The sequence below is a fragment of the Sinocyclocheilus grahami genome, unplaced genomic scaffold, assembly GCF_001515645.1.
Source record: "Sinocyclocheilus grahami isolate Dianchi unplaced genomic scaffold, SAMN03320097.WGS_v1.1 scaffold651.1, whole genome shotgun sequence".
Lineage (NCBI taxonomy): Eukaryota > Metazoa > Chordata > Actinopteri > Cypriniformes > Cyprinidae > Sinocyclocheilus > Sinocyclocheilus grahami.
The window spans coordinates 579,508-604,109 of NW_015505830.1; the positions used below are offsets into that span (position 1 = coordinate 579,508).

General features: G+C 34.9%; 1 protein-coding gene across 1 annotated transcript in view; it reads right to left on the reverse strand.

The window, feature by feature from the left end:
• The window catches only part of LOC107558590 (potassium voltage-gated channel subfamily KQT member 1-like), a 125,000-nt gene that overhangs the window by 90,235 nt on the left and 10,163 nt on the right, over window positions 1–24,602 (reverse strand). Inside the window, exons 3-10 of the mRNA XM_016242249.1 lie at window positions 15,982–16,072; window positions 14,330–14,456; window positions 13,053–13,131; window positions 12,819–12,915; window positions 10,679–10,819; window positions 5,417–5,527; window positions 4,440–4,535; window positions 4,209–4,340 (exon numbers count right to left, since the gene is read on the reverse strand). Coding sequence (XP_016097735.1) covers window positions 4,209–4,340; window positions 4,440–4,535; window positions 5,417–5,527; window positions 10,679–10,819; window positions 12,819–12,915; window positions 13,053–13,131; window positions 14,330–14,456; window positions 15,982–16,072 — 874 coding nt within the window. The remainder of the gene's footprint in view (window positions 1–4,208; window positions 4,341–4,439; window positions 4,536–5,416; window positions 5,528–10,678; window positions 10,820–12,818; window positions 12,916–13,052; window positions 13,132–14,329; window positions 14,457–15,981; window positions 16,073–24,602) is intronic.

The window sequence follows — 24,602 nt, forward strand, 5'->3', positions numbered from 1 at the left end:
AGCGGGCGACTCCACCGGGCAGGACACCGGCAAAGGATACGTATCGCTTTTTATTTCTCCTCCTTCCTGTTACTTGTTTCGCTTCGGTTTCAGTTTTTATAACCATTTCTTACTATGTGTCAGTAAGTTGTTGTTTTTTAGCATTTAAGTTTGGCAGTGTTATTTTTTAGGATTACTGATAAACTACTGTCGTTTGATTTGTATTAGTTATTTATTTTAATTTTAGTTAAATTATGGCTGAATTTATGATGTCTGTATAGGTCTTTTATTAAGTTTTAGTTTTATTTAATTTGAGTTATTTTAATACTTCAACAAACTAAATGGAAATGAAATAATATATATATATTGAATTTATAAATGTGTATGTATATATATATATATATATGTGTGTGTGTGTGTGTGTGGTTGTACATTACACATATATGTAGTTGTTTTTTGGTGTTATGTTAGAATCATTATTATACTCATACCTTTTGTTCTTTACTATTTTGAATTGTTTTTAGCTTTATTTTTTTGTTTTTCATTTAAATGTAAAGTTTTGACATTTTGTTGTATGCATTTGTCATTTTTATTTAATCTCTTTATTTTTCAAATGTGTATTGGTAGTATTTATAAAGTTTTAGCTTTTAGTTTTGGATCTGTTTTTAGTTGTTTTAATGCTACAATTGATTGCTTCTGTTGTCGCTCGCTTTGGATAAAAGCGTCTAATAAATGACTAAATAAATAAAATAAATAAACGTTAAATTGATCAAAAGTGACAGTAAAGACATTTATAATGTTACAAACGATTTATATTTCAAATAAATGCTGTTCTTTTGAACTTTCTATTCATCAAAGGATCCTGAAATCATGATTTCAACAAAAATCTGAAGCCGCAAAACTATTTTCAACATTGATAATAATCATAAATGTTTCTTGAGCTCATATCAGCATATTATACTGATTTCTGAAGATCATGTGACACTGAAGACTGCAGTAATGATGCTGAAAATACAGATTTGGCATTTGTCATTTTTATTTAATCTCTTTATTTTTCAAATGTGTATTGGTAGTATTTATAAAGTTTTAGCTTTTAGTTTTGGATCTGTTTTTAGTTGTTTTAATGCTACAATTGATTGCTTCTGTTGTCGCTTTGGATAAAAGTGTCTGCTAAATGACTAAATAAATAAAATAAATAAACATTAAATTGATCAAAAGTGACAGTAAAGACATTTATAATGTTACAAACGATTTATATTTCAAATAAATGCTGTTCTTTTGAACTTTCTATTCATCAAAGGATCCTGAAATCATGATTTCAACAAAAATCTGAAGCCGCAAAACTATTTTCAACATTGATAATAATCATAAATGTTTCTTGAGCTCATATCAGCATATTATACTGATTTCTGAAGATCATGTGACACTGAAGACTGCAGTAATGATGCTGAAAATACAGATTTGATCACAGAAATAAATTACATTTTACAATATATTCACATAGAAAATGGTTATTTTAAATGATAATAATATTTCACAATTTTACTGTTTTTACTGTATTTTTAATCAAATGAATGCAGCCTTTCGGAGAGATTTTACATTTAAAACATAAAAAAAAAACTCAAAACTTTTGACCAACAGTGTATGTCACTTTCATATGACAAACTACGGCAAATACTCATCAAACGTGTTTTATGAAAAAGCAAGCGAGTCATACGAGTTTGGAACGACATGACGGAGAGCAAAGGATGATTTACTCGCCATTATTGCGAGCTCATTCAAATCATTTCACAAACAGAATTCACAATGCCTCGAGCTTTGACGTACGAGTCCTAAACCCCAAAACAAAGCCACGTTTAATCTCATATATAATCTGACAAACAGCAGCTCCAAGAAACTCTTTGTTTCTCCCCAAGAAACGCTGATAAGGCTTACGAAAAAAACCACACGTCTCGCCTGAGCACGTCAAATTCCCACAGATATGAAATTCAAATTTGCCCTTTTTTGGAGAATATGCATTTTGTGAATCCACAAATTCTGCGGTGACTACGCAACCTACACAAGCCAGTGAAATATTAGTCACGTCACAAAATCACGGCTTCCCGCTGGCCTGAATAACTGCTGTGAGGGGGAATAAATGAGAGGTTTATGAAGGAGAACAGTCACACGCCCGCTGCCCAATACATTTGGAATCAGAGCTACACAAAGATTTTTTTGTTGTTGTTGCACTGCACAAAGGTTTTGCTCCCAGGAGAGCGGCCGCGGTTACATCATCGCATTTGACTGCGTCTTTGTGCGCGGCAGACAAAGGGGGGTCGCGGGGTCAAGCGGGTGAGCGGAGAGACAGAGAGAAACGAGTCCGTCCCATGACATCAGGTCTCTCGCCGCGCTTCACCTAAACCTGGTTTCTCTTCAGAAAAGAGCCTGTGAAATCCACCGCGGGGTTAAAGCCGTCACACAGAGGCGTTAATTAAAACGTTGAATGGCAAAAACCTTCTGGCTCCGTGTCAAACACACACTCGCCGTGGATGGAAGTCAGTCGAACGCCGTCTTGGGGAAGTTTTTCATCATCTGAACTCGTTAAATAAAGAACAAGCTTCTTTTTGGTAAAGAAAGAAAATATAGTTACACTATACTACTATAACTACTAACAAAAAGTTTGCATGCTTAATACATTATCAGATATTTAACACTAAAAACAACTCTTCTCAATTCCTCATCTTTAATTATGTCTGTCATAGATTCATTAAATTGTAATAATATTTCACTATATATATATATATATATATAGAAGTATTTGAAAGAAGTCTGCTCCAAAACATACACACATATATTATATATATATATATATATATATATATATATATATATATATATATGTACATAATTTTTATTATATTTTTCAACAGACGACTTTCAAAAACTTCCCAATCATTTTACTGACCCAAACTTTTGAATGATAGTGTATATATTAGTTTATTAGTTGCATTAATCTTAAATTTATCCGTTTAAGTTTAGAGTCATTCACAACTCATTGTATACGTAATAGGACTCATTTGCGGTAAACGTGATATTTAACAAGAAAATGTAGGACGAGACTTGATATTATTAAAATATATATTAAATTAGAAAATAGTTATTTAAATTATTCCTGTGATACTGATGCTTTTTTTTTTTACAGAGCAGCCATTACTCGATTTATTTCTTATTATTAATGATGTATTGCTCTTATTTGTATGATCAAAAATTTGGGTGTCATCATGAACAAAACACCACAAAACGCACGTTTGTGGACCCCAGAGGGTTAATGTGAAAATTAATTGTGCTGCTTAATATTTTTTGTGGAAATCATGATACATTTTTTATGATCCTTGGATAAATAGAAAATTCAAAAGAACAGGATTTTTTTTTAAATAGAAATCTTTAGTAACATTATACAGTGAATGCCTTTACTGCCACTTTTGATCAATGTAATGCATCCTTACTGAATAAAAGTATTAATTTATTTAATTAAAAGCAGCATTTCAATAAATATGTCACTGTAATAAAGCAGGTCTAAAATGCTGCACAGGAAATGACTCAAAAGAATCAGTGAATCATTTCTGAATCATTTCTGATTCGGTAAAACAAACTGAACTTCACAACACTACATTCTATAATAGCATGTTTGATTATATCACTACTTTGTTGGAAAAAGATCTTTGTAAAAGCTGGGAAAGCTTCGAAAACACCTGACACACCACTAAATATGCAGCTGAAGTCAAAATGAAGCATCAAAACACATTTTACTTCCATCCGAATGAACTAATTCTCTAACACTTTATAGAGTAAAAATTGTGAAAAATGCCAAAAACAAGCAAGGTAGCCATGTGGAAAATTGTAGTTACTGGAAAAGCTAATAAAAAGACAGTCTCACTATTTTTTCTTAGCTACTGCTCAACTCAAATCTAAGTTCATCTAAAACACCCATCACACCCTCTGATGTTCAACCACAGAGACCTTTACATGCGCTCTGGGAACTCACGTGAGCCTATAGAAAGGACTCAACACACAATAACCCCTCTAGAAAAATGCTTTTACTGTCTGGGCTTTGCAGTGGCCCGCTACGGAGGCTCAATCAGGACAATCGACAGGAAGGAACATGACAATGACCAAAAAAACAACACAAAGGACTTTGTGAAATATCCGTTTGCAGATGGGGGGAGGGAGCGGGGAGCGTTTCTCCTCACCAGCCGTCTGAAGTTGCCCGGGCTGGAGTTTTCCGAGTTTATGATGGGGATGTAGTCGCCCGTCAGCACGTACATCTTCCATGTAGCCGTACAGCTGTCAGACTTCTCGCAAGCGTAGCACCTCCACAGTGTCTGAACGTGGGACAGAGTTATTTACGGTGTGTTAAGAAAGAAATGTGCATTGTGTCGTGGCCGTAGCATCAGCTGAGTGAGCGAGAAGTTGTTAGTCACCTGTATTAGAGAGGCCGCGGCTGGAATCTGCCGGTTAAAATGCTTCTGTCTCTGTTTCTGCTGGACTTTAAGAGCAAAACCAGATCCCAGAATGCCCTGCATGCAGAGGAAGACAGTTCAAATGTTTGGCTACCAGAAAATAAATAAACTAAATGGAAAAACTCACACTTATATCATACATTTTATTGATTTATTATTGAAATGATCATAGTACTGGTAGATTCGTCCAAATAAGAAGTACAACTAATTATATATATATATATATATTTTATTTTTCCAATAATATTTATATTAAATATTCCTCAGTTTCTAAGAATTGTTTGCATATTAAAAACTATATATAATATAATAAATATGTATATTTAATATATTATATAAAAATATTTACATACAATATAAATATGCATTTTAATTAATTAATTATATATTCATTTAAACAATTTAGAATATATTATAGTTGTTTAGAATTTTATATATATATATTATATAAAATTGTAAATTCTATTTTATATAATGTATATTCTAAATAATGTGTATTAATATGTTTTATCATATATTAATTTAAAAATATGTATTATAAATTAATATAAATAAGAAATATAAAAAAAAATCTTAAATAAATATTTAAATACATATCCAAATATTAAAATAATTAAAAACAAATATTATAAATAATTTCACATATTTCTCCCTCTCTCTCTCTCTCTCTCTATATATATATATATATAAGAATTAAAATTGTATGAACTGCAGTAGCTCTGATTTGTCAATTGTGCTTGATACTAATGTTGCAGATGCTATATAATGTGTAACATGAGGACCGCGGGCCCCTGGAGGCCCTATCACTCTTAAATGGACCCCATTAACCCTGGACCCCATTACTGGAGGGCCTCTATAGGAAAACACTGCCCCGGGGCGCCAGACAAGCTCAGAGAATGTGTGTGTGCTAAGAGAAAGACAGGAGTCAGTGTGTTTACCGCAGGCAGAGCGAAGAAGGAAATCGCAAACACACTAAAGCACGAGGCGATGGCCTTCCCAATCCACGTCTGAGGGATTTTGTCTCCGTAGCCTATCGTAGTCACCGTAACCTAAGAGAAAAACAGAGTTTGGGATTCACATTCATCATTTTAATGGTGTTTGCAAAGATAAAAGAGACAACACCTAGCAACCACCCAGAACACCCTAGCAACATGCTATAAACCACTCAGAGCACCTTAGCAAATTGCAATCCACTAAAATCCACTTCAGTGCTTTAGCAACTGAATAGAAATGCCCTGGCAAACCCTAGAACAATCTAGCAACTGCGTAGCAACACACTAAATACAACTCCCCTACTGAAAAAAAACAGCAAGCACCAAAACAGCTAGCACCTAGCTAAAAACTATTTTAACCACATCATGATGCACTAAAGACGCCTTTTAAAACAGTTTAGCAACCCCATGGCAACCTCCAAGAACACCGTAGCTCCCAGAATGCTATAGCCTAGCAACCGACTAAAAAAAAAACACCCAGAACACCATACCAACCTGCAATTCACTAAAAGTCCACTTTGAATGCTTCAGCAACAGCACAGAAATGCCCTGGCAAACACTAGAACACCCTAGCAACATCCTAGCAACTAAAAAAAAAAAAAAAAAACACTGCCATTTAGTGACAGAAGAGCCTAACAACGCCATAGAAACCAGCTAGAGCTGCCATTTAGTTATGCTTAATAAGCATCTAGCACCCATCAAGAACACCCTAGCAACCAACCAAAACAGCTAGTACCTAGCAACATCCACCTTAAACCACTGGCAACCTCAAAGAACACCCTAGCAACCAGAATGCTATAGCAACCCACTAAAAAAACAAAAACACTCAGAGCACTGTAGCAACATACGCCCTGTCAAACCCTAGAACACCCTAGCAACCAGCCAAAACAGCTAGCACCTAGCAACATGCTAAAAACTATTTTAACCACCTTAAACCACACCACAATGCTTTTTAAACAGTTTAGCAAATCCATAGTCCTCCCAAAACACCCTAGCAACCATAGCTCATAAAGTACTGCAACACATTAAAAAAACATTTCAGAAACCGCAAAGAAATGAGCTAAAAAAAACACCAAGAACACCCTGGCAACCAAATAGCAATGCTCTGACTACCTATAAGACCCTGGCAGCTAGTTTTGCATGGGCAAACACAGTACCAAACCAGAATACGTCTACACAACATGGTTTATTTTCATTACAGAAGCACATCAAATCAAAGTGATTCTATGGAAATGGCGGATGTTTCATTTTTAAAGGGCTCCTATTATGCTCTTTTACAAAGTCTTGATTTTGTTTTGGGGGTGTACTAGAACAGGCTCTCATACTAGGTTATTTTTCACATATTTTACATTATTACAACACCTCTCTCCCCAGTCTGGCATGAACGGCTCGAATAGTTCCTGTATCAAATGAAGGCCCGCCTTCTGAAACACGAAATGTGCTGTGATTGGTTAGCTAGGCCAGTGTGTGCTGTGACTGGTTAGCTGGGCCAGTGTGTACTGTGATTGGTTAGCTGGGCCAGTGTGTGCTGTGATTGGTTAGCTGGGCCAGTGTGTGTTGTGATTGGTTAGCTGGGCCAGTGTGTGTTGTGATTGGTCAGCTGGGCCAGTGTGTGTTGTGATTGTGTGCTGTGATTGGTCAGCTGGGCCAGTGTGTGTTGTGATTGGCAGCACTCGGCACCTGGTCGGGAAATGTCACGCCTCTTACCATAGCCGCCTGGATGATTGTAACCACTCTAAGTTCATCTGCCTTGGGAAAGCTAGCGTGTCTCCGACATAGTGATAACACTCGTTGCCTTCTCTAGTGCAGCTCAACCAGCTCTCGTCCAATTCGTCGATATTTGTGATATCACAAATCCCGGAAAATATGCGTTGTAGTCCAAACGAGTCGTTTGTTGTAGTTTTTGAAAAATTTCTGTTAAATAAAATATCTCCTTTTGAAGTGGACTTTGAGCTTTGTAACTTTGCAGATCTTTTTTTATGCTCAAACACCAACATTACAGACCAACTGAAGTTGAAAAAGTGAAAAAGCATAATAGGACCCCTTTAAGGATTTCTGTCTAAGACGTCTATTGAAGTTCATGCTCGGTTAGTTTTTCCCCTAATCCAGCAAAAAACGTCAGATTTTAGCTAACACAGGAAAACAAACAGGCCTGTAGTGATGCGTGAAAGCGCAGTCCATTCGAGAGGGCTTTCTGGTGACGAGGTGTGTTTGCGTTCTTTCCATTCAAGATGGACAAAAAGAGCTAAAGTAGGACGAGGCGTCAAACAAGTGCTTCGGGTGGCAAGAGGGTTTAATCCCACCACTGAACATCCAAAAGACCACAAAGGCCGTGACAAGAGGGATTCAAGTGCCATGGGTGGCGCCCCATACTATGTGTGTTTGTGACTTCGGGACCCCTAATATTCTCCAACCAACTGACTGACTGACTCATGTCGAGTTATTGAGTCACAGAGTTCAGTCGATGCTCTACGTGTGTGGTAAAACCAAAGCTAACATCTCAGTGTGTGCGTGTGTGTGTGTGTGTGTGTGTGTGTGTGTGGTATTCCAAGCGTGTGGGCTGCAATTACAGCTCTAGTTTTTTTCCGTCTTGTCTTTAATCTTACTAAATTTATCTGCTTGTGCTCTTCTTTTTCAGTCAAGATTAATGCTTTCTGACATGTTTAAGGGAAATATAGCTACTAGTGTATCATGTATATTTTTGCATGTGTGGAACGCTGTATTAACCAATTAGCATCAAGCACAAGATCAATCTAATCTGTTGATAACTTATATTTTGTCTTATTTCAGGCATTAAAGAAGGCTTAGTTTTTAGCTAAGTGTGTCCAAACTGTTTACTGCTTATCCTTAACCTTTAAAGTTCTTTAATCAATCATTTAAGCTTCTCCCAAGTTTTTTTTTTAAAACGTTTGAAAACTTTCATTATGCACAAACAAACATTTATCTCCCCTCTTAAAAGAAAACAAGAGGTCAGAGGACACAGCAGCAGCTTTGCTAAGTTAGCGAGGAGCTGCACGTCTGGGAGAGCGGTTATGATTCATGTCGTTTCATCACTCGGCTCTGGATGTGTCGCGCCAGCTGTGGTCTGCACCTGCAACTCCAGAAAAGAAAAACACAGAACAGAAACCAAACGGTTCCCCTTTTCTCACCCTGTCCCAAAAGAAAGGAAAAAAACACACAATTGAGATCTCTTTAAAGTCCAGACACTATGAGATTCAGAACAATAGACGTCTGCTTACATTTCTCCAGAGAAAAAAAACCCCGTTAATCTCACATGCGTAATTTAAGTTTTAGAAGAGATTTCAATGTCTCAAAGAGTGCTCAAGATGATCTCAGCTTGATATCTACATTAATGCTATACCACTATACTCTCACTGTACGACAATTATTGACTATTATTGTTATGTCTGGTTTTATTTTTATACTTTATATAACAGTTATATAACTGTTTGTATAACAGTTATCGACTCAGTCATGTCGGAGAAACATCAGAATATGTAAATAAAGCACGTCGGGGACACCATTAAATCTCCTGAGCAAAGAAAGAACAAACTCTGAACAATAAAGCTCTGCTCTGGGCTTGTTTCTTCAATCCACTGCTCAGTTTTTCATTTCCAAGTTCAAGTCGATTCCATTTGTAATTCCTCTCTTCAATCTTACGTTTTATAGATTTCACAGTGACAAAAGCGAGCGACCCCCGTCGAGGGTTTCTCAATGCCACCTCCTCCATACAAACAACTGCTTTTGTCTGAGATTCGAGGGCCAACGGGTGGCTATACGCTTTCTGACCCTCTTCACAAAAAGGTAGAGCCTCCGCAATTAAAGGTTTAATTAACGGATCCGACACTTTACGGCACAGAGGAGAAAGCTCTTTGAGCCAGAGGTGAAAGGGACATTGGCCGAGCTTTTGTGGCTCTCAGATTCCCCGTACAGCTGTATGATTGGTTTCTCATTACGGTTCACACTGAATTCAGCTTTTTAATTAACTGCACTCTAAACTTCCCCCAGGACCGATTCCTACAGACATTCGAGTGGGTAGCTGGATGCTTTATGACCCTCTCTTCTCGTGTTATTTGCAATACGACAGAAAGAAAATAACTGGACATTAAAACGCATTTTAGAGCCTCAATTAAAGTTTCAGTTCACCATCCCAAAGCAAGACCCAAAAATCACCAGACCTGATATAAAATATACATTATTTGAGACACAGTGCATTACTGTTCAACTAGCACTGACATATAACACCCATGAACAATCCACACTGAGGCCCTGTTCCAAAACCTAGTGTGCTCCCTAAGTAGGCAGCTTTTTAACGTACATGCCTGACATAACAACATAAGAATACCATATAAGCTAGTATGTCCTTCATGGAGAATGCAATCTCACCATGCATCATGAAATGTGACCCTGGATCACAAAACCAGTCATAAGGGTAAATTTTTCGAAATTGAGATTTATACATCATCTGAATAAATACGCTTTCCATTGATGTATGGTTTCTTAGGATAAGACAATATTTGGCCGAGATACAACTATTTGAAAATCTGGAATCTGAGGGTGCAAAAAAATCTAAATATTGAGAAAATCATCTTTAAAGTTGTTCAAATGAAGTTCTTAGCAATGCATATTACTAATCAAAAATTAAGTTTTGATATATTTACGGTAGGAAATGTACTAAATATCTTCATGGAACATGATCTTTACTTAATATCCTAATGATTTTTGGCATAAAAGAAAAATCTATAATTTTGACCCATACTATGTATTGTTGGCTATTGCTACAAATATCCCCCAGCGACTTAACACTGCTTTTGTGCTCCAGTGTCACATATGTGGTGGAGAACATGGGCATATGTTAAAAACTTACTTGATATACATTCAAACTTGAAAGTTCTCTACAGACGAGAAACTTCATGATTAGCCGTGTATGAGGCAATGCCAGATCTCCAGAGGGCAATACAGTAGATTTTAATTATATAAAAACCACAAACACACCTAACGGTGAACTACTCAAATGATTTATGGTAGACCATGATTGATGTAAAAAGCAGTACTTTAAGGTCTTCAAACAGACCAACTAGATTAACCAGCAAGACTTCCTCAGTCAGTCATCAAATGGAAACTAGTCTAAGCTGGTCTTGTCAGCAATGTGTTCACTGCTCGTCAACTCCAATAACTCCGATTTCCAACGAAGAAGAATAAACTCACCACACCCCACCACAGAGCATCAGCATAGCTCGAAAAATCTGTCTTCCCCTCCTCGTCTACTGCGTCCTTCTCCGCCAGATACACAAAATACGACGAGAAGATCAGACCCAGGAACCCGATGTACAGCGTGGTGATCAGCTCCTGAATCGGGGGGAAAATAGGCAGATAACATAGATGAACCCATGTCAAAGATTTTAGGTTAAAATGTATATAAATGTAAATTAATAAGGTGTGTGTTTGGCATTAGGTGAACATTTTAGCAATGTCCTAAGATCTGGTCACCATTTACCTTTTGCTATTGCTAATTTAAATAGTGCTGTGGTGTGACAAATGTGACCCTGGACCACAAAACCAGTCATACGGGTCAATTTATACATCATCTGAAAGCTAAAGAAGAATAGATAAGCTTTCCATTGATGTGTGGTTTGTTAGGATCGGACAATATTTGGTCGAGATACAACTATTTGAAAATCTGGAATCTGACGGTGCAAAAAAATCTAAATATTGAGAAAATCATCTTTAAAGTTGTTCAAATGAAGTTCTTAACAATGCATATTACTAATCAAACATTAAGTTTTGATATATTTACGGTAGGAAGTTTACTAAATATCTTCATGGAACATGATCTTTATTAATATCCTAATGATTTTTAGCATAAAAGTAAAATCAATAATTTTGACCCATACAATGTATTGTTGGCTATTGCTACAAATATCCCCCAGCGACTTAACACTGCTTTTGTGCTGCAGGGTCACAAATGTTTTTTATAAACTACAACTATACCATGTAATCTCTAAATTTATATAACAAAAAATGAAAAATTATTTATAGAAATTAAAAATAAATAAATAAAAATTAACAAATAAATAAGCAATAAGTGTGAAGAATGAATAAATGAAAAAAGCAAAAATGACTGCATGAGTAAATAATATGAATGAATGAATTAAAGGGGTCATATGATGCGTTTTTAAAGATCATTATTTTGTGTATTTGGTGTAACAGAATATGTTGACATGCTTTAATGTTCAAAAAACACATTATTTTTCAAATACTGTACATTATTGTAGGTCCTCTATGCCCCGCCTCTCTCAAATGCTTCGTTTTCTACAAAGTCCCTCCTTCTCTATAAAATGCATTGCTGTTCTGTTGTAAGTGATCTTAAAGATTCCTAAATGCATCTACTTTCGGAAGGCCAAATAAAGTGCTTTTGCTTTCGTCTAGAAACACACAGCGTCTCCCTGACATGCTGCTTCAACACTAACTGCGGTTACTGAAACCACGCCTTCTTTCTTTGCGTGCACATTTGGGCGCATTATGCAAATATTCCCACATAGTGAGGTAGATATGTGGGGGCGTGTTAGAACGAGCCGTTTTAGGGGGGCGTGGCAGAGACTTAACTTTGATAAAGAATATCTCTTTGGTTTTGAGACTTTAGTCTTTGCAACTTCAGGGATCTTATCTATGCACAATCAGCTTGTAACACTCCAAAGAGAAAGGAAAACTTGAAATCGCATCATATGACCCCTTTAAGATAAGTACAACATGTAGGATTGTTTTTTTTATCTCAGAAAATGACTTCCTGCTGAGTTCCTGATTATTTAAAGGATCCCCAAAAGATTGTCTATTTTATTTATTTTATTTTCAGTCAGTCCAGAGGAATTAAAACCTGATGACAAACTTTATATATACGTTTTTTTGGTACATCTTTGGTGCAATATATCATCTCAGGATGAATGAGACTTTTAAACTGGTTGAAATGAACACCGTTTACGTGGCTAGTGTCATGGAGTATAAAAGCACCTTATAAGGCAAACCTTCCCCAAGTCCATGAGTGCATGTGAATCAGCCCAATCACGCCTGATCCACTGAGAACTTCAGCACTTTTACAAGACGTGCGTCAACGGTGAAGTGATTGAGAAAATGTGTGCGTGAACTGGTTGGATTTAACTCATAAAGCCAGATCACTGAAACGGGAGCTCTCAGCTTAGATTATCATAATGTGTATTCACGAGGCCATATTTGGAGAGAAAATCTGAGGCTGGTTACGCCAGACGTGCGCTGATTAGCTCTGTTTGATGAAATCACTGGGTTTCATTGATCTGTAAAGTATTAAGGTGAGTATTGCGTAAACCAAGCGCACCTGCCGATGAATAAAAACCACGGATCCCAGAAGCCTCCACGTTCCACCCTGGCGATCCACATGCAGCATCCGCAAGATCTGGAGGAAACGGATCCCTCTACAGTCAATGGAAACAGAGCATCTTTAGTTCACAGAGCGATGCACTACAATAAACATCAATGAAATATGATCGTTGCTGGATGTTCTACTGATCAAACACATGGATGGTGATATTACTGTCAGTCATATCTGTACCTGATTGCGGACGTGGCGAACACTTGCCCATTGGACCCGACGCTCAGAACCACGACAGAGGCGACGACCACTATCAGATCTGTGTCATTAGCGAAAGAAGAGGCCAAATTCATTCATGCACTGAGCTTTTGAAAGTATAAATAATCTTGGTCAAGATAAAGAGCAAAATGGCTATATGAATGACTAAAGTCTATGACAAATATTTCAGTGAAAATAATGACATTAAATGGATAGGATGGCTTGAGGGTGAGTAAAACATGGGGTGATTTTCATTTTTGGGTGAACTATCCCTTTAAGGAGAAAGAAAATGCAAGCATGCAAAATCTATTTATAAAACAGCTGATGTAACCTTAGCTATTAAAATATATACATATAAAGTCCATCTAAAGCTATTTATTTATTCTTTTTTTTTTCTTAATTTTTTGTTCATCTGCATGCTGTTTATGTGTCATATTAATTTAGAGATTAGCCTACATGGATACATATTTCAGTGAAGTGATAATGATGACTTTAAGGTGAAAGAAAAACATTTTGGATGCAAAATCCAAAAAAAACAGCTGATGTAACAAGGGTTATTAAAATATGTAAACTAAAATGACACACACACACACAAAATTAAAAAAAATTTAATCCTAAACTTATTTTATTTCTGCTAGTTGCCATGGAAACATTTCTCATTTTCCTTTAGTGTAACTTGATATACTAATATAATTCAAACTAAAAACTTAAATAAAAATGAATATAAACTATATAGACATATCATAACAGAAACTAATAAAATGATAAAAGCACACAACAAAATTACTAAAACTTCAAGAAAACCTAAAATGAAAATATAAAAATAAAAACCAACTCAAACTATTAAATCAACACTGGAGATAATTTTCCAAAACAAAACAAAAAACAAAATTATTAAAAAAAAATAATAATAAATAAATAAATAAATAAAACAAAAAACAAAACAAAACAAAATTAAAAAAAAAAATTTAAATATAAAATTAAATTAAAAATAAATAAAAATAAATAAATAAATAAAATAAAAATAATGTCCAGTATGAGGAATGAACCTGAAGTAATATAAGCCACACATTATTTTTTCTTATTTATTATTGGATTGGACTGCCAAAATTGAAGAGTTTAATCAGACTAAAAACACAAAAGATATAGTCTAATATGTGATTGAATGTAGCATGGGCAAGTGACAACCATGTACCATTCTGCTTCACATACTATTTTAAGTTAGTATGCAGTAAGCATTATGCCAGTATGTCAGATACCTATAATGGAGATGGGTTTCCTGATGAACCGCAGACGGCCTTTAATGCCCACATATTTGCTCCGACAGCCGGCCGACCACAGCCGGACCACGTACTCTGTCCCGAAAAACACCACCAGCACGATCTCCTGCAAAGCAGAAAGAAACAGGTGGATCTTTGTATGCACATATGTGTGATGCCAGAGGATCTGGCTTGGTCTGAATCAACGGCACATGTGGAGGAGACGAGCAGTACACACTGATCTGGAGCTCCTCTCGTGATCATCTGACCCTGAACGGCTCAGGGGTCTCTGGGGTGATATGGGTGGCCTGACTGCAGTTTGCTTACACAAGTCAAAAGAGCACTAGCAATAACTATAGTCTACTAGCAGAAACATACAAACTGCATGCAAGCCTATCCACAAAAATATCCAGAGAGAAATGTCGTCGCTCAATGAATGTGGAGAAGCTCAGATCAATTGATCAAAAAATTAAAAACAAAGTTATGTAAACTACAAAAAAAAAAAAAGCGAAGTAAAAAACATTTTTTTAAAATCTTAATCTCATTTATTTTAACCTATTCATTTCAACTTATAGCGCTATATAAAATAATGTGGAACAGCTTGATGAGGAAATGAGTCACTATTAAAATAAAATAAAATAAAATAATTAAACTAAATTAACTCTTAGTTGGAGGCATAATGTATTTCCCAGTTTGGGAATGTCTCATTTAGGGCTCAACTTTGCCTTTATACTAAACATCTTTTTATATGGAATTCTTATTTGAAATCTAGAATTTCAAGTGCTTCTTTTGTTTTGAAACGGTTGTACTGTTCAGAGGATTTAAAAAAAAAAAAAAACTGTATCTTTTCCAAGTAATAAAACCAGACACAAATCAGTCAGTACCTGTCGTCCAGTAAGAGTCTACAGAAGAGCTTTATTCCAGTAAGAGATTTATATTTGTCCATTTGAATAGAAATGTCTATATTGAGATCTCTGACTTTTGATTGCGGTCTAAAACTCAGTTTTAAGAGATCTTTGGGTATTATTGCGCACACAGTATAAATAGACACACACTCGCTCGTGTCTCTCATCAAAATCTGTCATCTAGGCTGTGCAATTAAGCATGCATTCAATTCTGACAGTGCTGGTTTGATGAAGTGTGTCTGGACGCTGTTCAAAGCCTCTGGGCTTCTCTGGGATCCGCCCCACAGGTGTCTCCAGGTGTGGGTGCACTGACAGAAACACAAAACTACTCAATCAGTAATATTTAATGTGTTCACGGGAATACAATCCTTCAACCCCGTCCATGAACTCAACATCAGCTCTACTGAGATATGGCACTGCCATCCAGTGGGAGAATACGCTACTGCATTAGCCTACTGGACATGTCACCTGCAGCACAATTAAATAGAAATAAATAAATAAAATACTTGTTTATTTTCTGCCGAGTAATAAAATATGTGTCTTGGTATTTTCTCCTGAGGTAAAAATAAAATATAAAAATAAAAAACATTAAAGTATCTATCTTAGCTGGGCAATAAGTATAAACAAACACTTGGTATTTTCTGCTGAAATTAAGATTTCTGCTTGAAATGTAACGAGCTGAGATTAAATTAAATTAAATGAGCTGAAATCAAATGAAATCAAATTTAAATCTTGTGAAACGGTTACCATCCAGAAGAGACATCCTGTTGCGAAGTCTGCATGCTGCTCAATGGTGGACAGAACGCTGAATATCAGGCACACTAGGACCATGAGGAACCTGCGGACATAAAGTAGGTAGACCTGTCACACACACAGGTGTATCTCGTTCCATTTAATGATTTCAACTAATTATTCACAACCACATCATTATCTGTTCCCATCAAAATCGCTTAAGGTCATTTCATAGAGCCTGATGAAGATTTAAATTAATTTGAATAGAATTGGTTTCTGATAACAAATCATCCCAATTCACAAATGCAACTAGTTACTTATGGGTCAGTATGCCAGTATTGCAACAAATTTCCTTGATAATGCAGTATTGCTTAACACTTTGTCACATACTGTTTGCATTAGTATCTAAATAAATGCATTGCTTCCTCAGTATTCAGTGTAACTTTTAGGTTTACAAATTCAAAAAATTCCCTTGCATTCTTTGCCACTGGAAAAGTAAAAAAGTACTGTCAAATACTCCTGTAATGCAAGGGCTTGTGAGTAGTATTAGCCACAAATGCATGCATGGATGCACACTTAAAATACGCACAACAAATATTATATTTAAAGTATTACAAAAATTACATTAAACACCTCTGACACAAAAATGCATGCAAAAATGCATACTATGAATTGAGACGTTAACAGTAATCTTGTATAGCATTTAAGACAAAGCATGCAGACTGGGACAGAAAGAAATATATTATGGTATAATTTTCAATTTTTCTTTAAGACATTAATCCTGCAATATTTATCTGTAAAGCTGCTTTGGAATAATGTCCATTCTGCAAAGTTCTATATAAATAAAATATACTTGCAGTGAAATAAATAAATAACTAGTAGATGTCTTAGCTGGGTAATAAGTATAGACAACATGCAGGTAATAACAACAATAATAAAACTATTTTAAAATAGAAAATAATAATGTTATATTGTGAATAGAATAAAATAAAATAACTAGTAGATGTTTTAGCTAAGTATAGACAACATGCAGGTAATAACAACAATAATAAAACTATTTTAAAATAGAAAATAATAATGTTATATTGTGAATAGAATAAAATAAAATAACTAGTAGATGTTTTAGCTAAGTATAGACAACATGCAGGTAATAACAACAATAATAAAACTATTTTAAAATAGAAAATAATAATGTTATATTGTGAATAGAATAAAATAAAATAACTAGTAGATGTTTTAGCTAAGTATAGACAACATGCAGGTAATAACAACAATAATAAAACTATTTTAAAATAGAAAATAATAATGTTATATTGTGAATAGAATAAAATAAAATAACTAGTAGATGTTTTAGCTAAGTATAGACAACATGCAGGTAATAACAACAATAATAAAACTATTTTAAAAGAGAAAATAATGTTATATTTTGAATAAAATAAAATAAAATAAACTAGTAGATGTCGTAGCTGGGTAATAAACAACATGCAGGTAATAAGCATAACAAGTATAGACAACATGCAGGTAATAACAACAATAATAAAATTATTTTAAAATAGAAAATAATAATGTTATATTGTTGAAGAGAGAGACCCTGAAAAATGCTATAGAAATAATGCAATTGATTTGCACCTTGTCTTTAACTCCATCCATTATCATCTTTATTTTATTCCCTGTACGTGCATGTGCTATTTTGTACTTATAAACCTTAAGCCAAAGTTTTAAATTAATCTCCTTTAATGCACTGCCACATACAGACAGATGTTCAAAAACACTCTATGGCAACATACACATGTGAAGTTTCTGGTGTGACAACCGCATTTAAACATGGGAGTGAATCCCCTAAAATAGAACTCGCTTCCAAGAATGCAATGATTGACACACTGGAAATCATAGCAACGTTCTGGCATCTTGTGCGTTTGTTTGTTATCCGCTATTTTTTGACCAAAGTAATATTGTAGTGACTCGTTGTGTTTGGCTATGTTAAAGGGGTCATATGATGCGATTTAAATTGTTCCTTTCTCTTTGGAGTGTCTCGCTGTAGTTTTGTTGACGCTGCAGCCATGTTGTGAAGACGCTGTGCTTCGTTGTAAAAGTGAAACTACTTTGTTTGGTCTTCCAAAAGAGGACGATATCCGCTTCGTCATGCCAAGAGCTGATCTGTGCTGGTCGCTGAGGGAATACATCAACTTCGCGTTGTGGATCACCGGATCGGCTTTCACCGTGAACAAAGCATTCTATATGTAAAAAATAATGTTATATACTGTATTTTATTGTATATAAAATATATATATTAAAAAAAAAGTTTGAAGTGATTGAAAAAAAATCATTATTCAGTGATTGACTAGTCTAAAAACACGAATAACATTAATATTTGAAAAAGTGTGTTTGTGTGTACACATGTACGTATATATATATATATATTTAATTTAAATAAATTATATATATTTACAAAAAATGTGTGTGTGTGTGATTTACAATCCTGAAAATATGAATAACAATACTTGAAATAAAATGTGTGTGTATGCGCATGTATATTAAATGATAATAATTGTTCAATTATTGACTATAGTCTAAAAACATGAATAACATTACTTTATATGTTTATATATATGGTAACACTTTACAATAAGGTTCATTAGTTAACTACTTTAGTTAACATGAACAATACTTCTACAGCATTTATTATCTTAATGCTAATTTCAACATTTACTAATGCTTTATTAATTATTAATTATTGAAATCAAAAGTTATACTTGTTAACATTAGTTAATGAACTGAATTAACATGAACTAACAATGAACGACTGTATTTTCGTTAACATTAACAAACATTAATAGATACTGTAATAAATGTATTGTTCATGGTTCATTCACGTTAGTTGATACATTAACATTAACTAATGGAACCTTATTGTAAAGTGTTACCATATGTATACATACCTCTGAGGGGAACTGATGTTTAGTTTAGATGGTATTTTCTTTTCATCTTGTCTCTGTATAATGCATAGGCCTACTAAAGTAGTGTTTATAAGCACAGCGCTGCTTTGTTTACATATATTTTATTTTTAATAAAATTTTATTTTAATTTTTTTTAAAAATGATACATGTAAATTCATTATTAATTATTAAAGTAATATATAAATTACTTAAAAAGATTTAAGAAAACTACAGCTTTAAACCAATAGTAAATATTCTAGTGTGGAACTGTGCATCTTCTGAAAGGTCGTGTTGTGTTTGACCTTTGGCCGCATGACCCTTCACGTCCCACGAGTCGTTTCTCACAGCAGGATCACGGTCTCTGTGTGCAGATGTGCGTCTCTACCCAACGGTATGTTCCTGTCAACCCCACGGACCCCTGCAGACACATCCAGGGCTCTCGCCTTTAGCCAAATTAAACTCCAAATCCAAACCAGCCGTAGACCAGCCATTTTCAATCAACCTCCCACTGCGTTAAGAAGACACGGCACACCGTCACGAGCTTGGGACAAACCCGGGCACTGGTTAAAAATAAGTGTAAACAAACTGTGGACCTGATTAAAACAAAACATCTGGTGCATTACGGAGCCAGATCCCAAAATCAGACTGACGACTGTCATCATTAAAACTACAATGTCCTGAAATCTAGAAGCTAAAGCACATATAAAGAGACGATCGATGCACAGCAAACAATCTACAATATCATAAATGATATATACGGTAGGTATTTAGCTTAAATCAAATGTCAATTATCATCTCTTATGGCTGTGTCCTGATATACAGTATTTTGTTATTACAGTATTTTTTGCATAACACACCAGGTTCAAAAAGTAACACTTGTTAAGTTCCAGATGAATATAGCAATAGGCTTTGGCAGGTGAATAAAATCTTCTTGCTAGCCGGTAACTTTATTAGGAAAGGAAACATGGTTTCATCACTAATCTGACCGTCACTAATGTGACAAGTAACCCATTTAAATCAAAGACAGATGTCAACTATTTGTTTCTATATCAACTTTTATAATAATCAACTTATACTAACACTTGCCTGGAAAATTTACCAAGGTCTGTTTTTTTCTCCACAACTGAATTTTGGGACACACACTTATCACAATAAGCCTTCAAAAAGAAAATATGAGGAACAAAATCGCAGTATGTCGTTCAGTTTTTGTGACAAGTGCGGTTTCACAGAGAGATGAAGACTGACTAATGTAAATACATGAATAAATACCATTTAAAAGCTTGGGATCGGTAAGATTTTTTCAAATAAATTAATACTTCTATTCATCAAGGACACATTAAATTTATCAAAAGTGACATTAAAGACATGTATAATGTTAAAAAGATTTCTATTTCAAATAAATGCTGTTCTTTTGAACTTTCTATTCATCGAAGGATCCTGAAACCACACAGTTGTTCACAGTTGCCACAAAAACATTGGGCAGCACAACTGTTTTCAACATTGATAATAATCATAAATGTTTCTTGAGCAGCAAATCAGAATATTATACTGATTTCTGAAGATCATGTGACACTGAAGACTGCAGTAATGATGCTGAAAATACAGCTGCGCATCAGAGAAATAAATTACATTTTAACAGATATTCACATAGAAAACAGCTAGTTTAAACTGTAATAATATTATGTTTTTTCCTGTAATTTTGATCAAATAAATGCAGTCATGGTGAGCAGAAGAGACTACTTCTAAAAAATCTTACCAACCTCAAAGTTTTGAACAGCATGGTACATTTCTTCAATGGAAAATGTTTTGAGAAAAATTACAAAAGTTAGGCTCCTTTAATGTATTCAAAGATATTTTTGTTGCACATTTTTCAAGGTCCTAGAGGACGGATCGGTGAGAGAGGGCAAGAGCGATTATAGCTTTCCGGTCGTCCAGGAAAAGCCGGTGATGGCTTGATGCCCCTCATCTCAGAGTCATCCATCAGCTTAGCAAAGATATTAACGCTCATTAGCAGGGTGATATAGAGGATTATGCCATCATATACTGCACATTTGCTATGCCGCAAAAAAAACTAAGGAAATTTACTTCAGCATCTGCATAGCAACACACTTTTTTCTTTTTGTGTTTAACCAAAGAAAGCAAGAAAAGTCATACATTTTCAGGAAAAGGGTACAAAACTGGGGGAAAAGTTACTAATATGCACACTTTAGGTACTAACATACACTTTTAAAGCATTAATACGTAGCTTTAAGTTACTAATATGTACCATTTAGACATGAATATGCACTTTTAAAGCACTAACTTGTACATTTAAGCTACGCAATAATATGCACCATTTAGGTACCAACATGTAATTTTAAAGCACTAATATGTACTGTATACCACTGAGGTACTAATTTGTATCTGTAAAGCATACCTTAAAAAGTTACTAATATGCACTTTTCAAGCACTAATACGCATTAAAGCATTATAATGTACCATTTAGGTACTAATATCTACTTTAAAGATACTAATATGCACTTACTAATATGTACCATTTAGACATGAATATGCACTTTTAAAGCACTAACTTGTACATTTAAGGTACGCAATAATATGCACCATTTAGGTACCAACATGTAATTTTAAAGCACTAATATGTACTGTATACCACTGAGGTACTAATTTGTATCTGTAAAGCATACCTTTAAAAGTTACTAATATGCACTTTTCAAGCACTAATACGCATTAAAGCATTATAATGTACCATTTAGGTACTAATATCTACTTTAAAGATACTAATATGCAACATTTAGGTATCGTTAAAGCACCACAAAGTACCTTTAAATTAATCTAACATGCACTTTTAAAGCACTAATATATATTAAAGCATTACAAATGAACCATTTAGGTACTAATATGTACCTTTACAGCATTAATATGTACCTTTAAGGTACTAATATGTACCTTTACAGCATTAATATGTACCTTTAAGGTACTAATATGTACTTTTAAAATACTAAAATGTACCATTTAAGTACTAATATGCATCTTTAAAGCACTAAAATGTACCCTTAAAGCAGTAATATTCACCATTCTGGTACTAATATGCATCATTAAAACACTAATATGTAACGTTTAGGTACACATATGCATTTTGAAAGCAGTGAGTGTACCTTTAAAGCACACTCTCAGAAAAAAAAAAGTTATTTTTTTCTGAGAGTGCATTAATATGCACCATTTAGGTACTAATATGTACTTTTAAAGCACTGATAAAAAACCATTAGGGTGCTAATAAACACTTGTAAAGCACCAGTGTGTATTAAAGCACTAAAATGGGTACTAATATGTCATTTTAAATCACTAATATGAAGCATTAAGGCAGTAATATGTCATTTTAAAACTTTTTTGTTTTGTATATATATATATATATATATAGAGAGAGAGAGAGAGAGAGAGAGAGAGAGAGAGAGATTTAACTATATATTGAAGTAACTATGTAGGGAAAAAATGTAGTAATGCAGTAATTTTAATAAGGCAGCATTTCAAATTTTTAAGTAATTAAAAATTGTTGTAGAAAAATTCACACTCAGAAATTGCTAGTAAAAAATCTCAAATTTTATAGTAGCATTTCCTATTATAGTTTACTATTATAACATTTATTTATTTTTTAATTAGCTTTTAGTTTACATTTGAACTTTATTCTAAATTTTAGTGAATTTAATTAAATTATAATTAAAAGTAATTATTCAGTAAAATTATGTAGTAATTTTAGTACTTAAATTTAAACTGAATTTATTTAAAGTGGTCATATGATGCTGCTAAAAAGAACATTATGTTGTGTATTTGGTGAAATGAAATGTGTTTATGTGGTTTAAAGTAAAAACACACATTATTTTCCACATACTGTACATTATTGTTTCTCCTCTATGCCCCGCCTTTCTGAAACGCATCGATTTTTACAAAGCTCATCGGTCTGAAAAGCGAGGTGTGCTATGATTGGCCAGCTATCCAGTGCGTTGTGATTGGCCGAATACCTCAAGCGTGAGACGGAAATGTTACACCCCTCACCATACTGTGATGCCGTGTCCGGCCGGAGCGACGAGACAAAAACATTAAAACTCATTATAAACGAGGCATTAGTTGCATCCAGTGGGGACATAATTACTGATTATAATGACTTATACTTTCTTTTTACACGTTGCGTTGCATCGCGCCGCGTAAACATAAAACCCTGTCTGCATTTGTGATCAGAGAAATGACAAACAACAAGCGCTACTCTACACTGCTCAAAACTCGCGTTTGAATCGTCAGTGGCAAATCCTTTTAATGAAAACGTACTTACAGTCTGTGAGTCAGAACAGCCGGCATTGTAGTCTCCTCGCCCAGGATCAGGAGACAGTCCTCCATAAAATGTGCTGCACACATCTGAATATTTGGGTTGAACTGTTCTGGAACAGTGTTGTAAATACAACTATAACCGTCCTCCTCTTTTTAAAACGGCACAGCTAATGATAATTTTTAAGGGAGGGGCCCACCAACCACATTTAATATAAGCACCTAAAATACTATTCTATCAAATGTCAACCGAGATAAGAAATAAAGTTTGTACCAACACAGATAGAAGAGTTATACCAGATTATTATTTAAATTTAAGAACGGGCAAAAACAACAAACAAAGAAAAATAAAGCAAAATAAATCAGCATACTCATTTAAAGAAGACAGAAAGTGGTATCAACAAACCAGTAAGCATAAAGGCAAACATCATAGAAAACCAAAGTGAATTTTGGAATGAAAAACCTTATATGAACATTGTCCATTTAGAATCCCAACTGTCCTTTGGAGAATGTCCGTCGAACTCAACATAGAGTTGACGATGATAATGATGCTGATGATATCTTGTTCAATGAGCATAAAACAAGATTCTAACCCGATCCATCCACCAAGTGCTTCCAAAAAAAGGCTTTAGTAGTTGAGTAACGAATATTCCCAAAAGATCCACTATAGGTTTCTGTGTAGTAGAGTCACAGTGGAAATGCTCCTCACATCCCCATTGTACATATTAGTAGTAATTAACTACCAATACTAAAGAGTCCTTATGATTGAGCCTACCACACATATCTGGCCTCTACTGCATTGACTACTCGAGGAGAAAAACCATGCTTCCCCTTCCCCAAACAAATCTCTCTCTTCCTCTACCACCTCACCGGGATTTAAGCTAGAGGAGAAGAGCAACTTAGAGTCCCTAAAGGACAGGAGTAGTACTACAAACTACTAAAACCATAACCACTTAACCATAATAACCATAATAACTTAACCACTGATTTGTAGTCGTGTCCTCTTTTGGAAGACCAAACAAAGTAGTTTCGCTTTCACATCGAAACACAGCGGCCTAGCGTGAGCGGAAGCCCCGGCTTAGTGTGAGATGAGGCCAAGCTGAGGCGGCGGGGTAGAGAACGGCGCGCCCGGTGGATCCGACGAATGAGCGGCAACCACATGTGACAGACCCCGGGCTGGATTCCGCTTCGTCCACGGTGAAAGTTGATGTATTTCCTCAGCGACCAGCACGGATCAGCTCCAGGCATTACGAAGCGGATATCGTCCTCTTTTGGAAGAACAAACAAAGTAGTTTCGCTTTCACAACGAAGCACACAGCGTCTTCACGACATGGCGGCGGCGGCAACAATACTACAGCGAGAATAAAAGTTACGCCTTCTTTC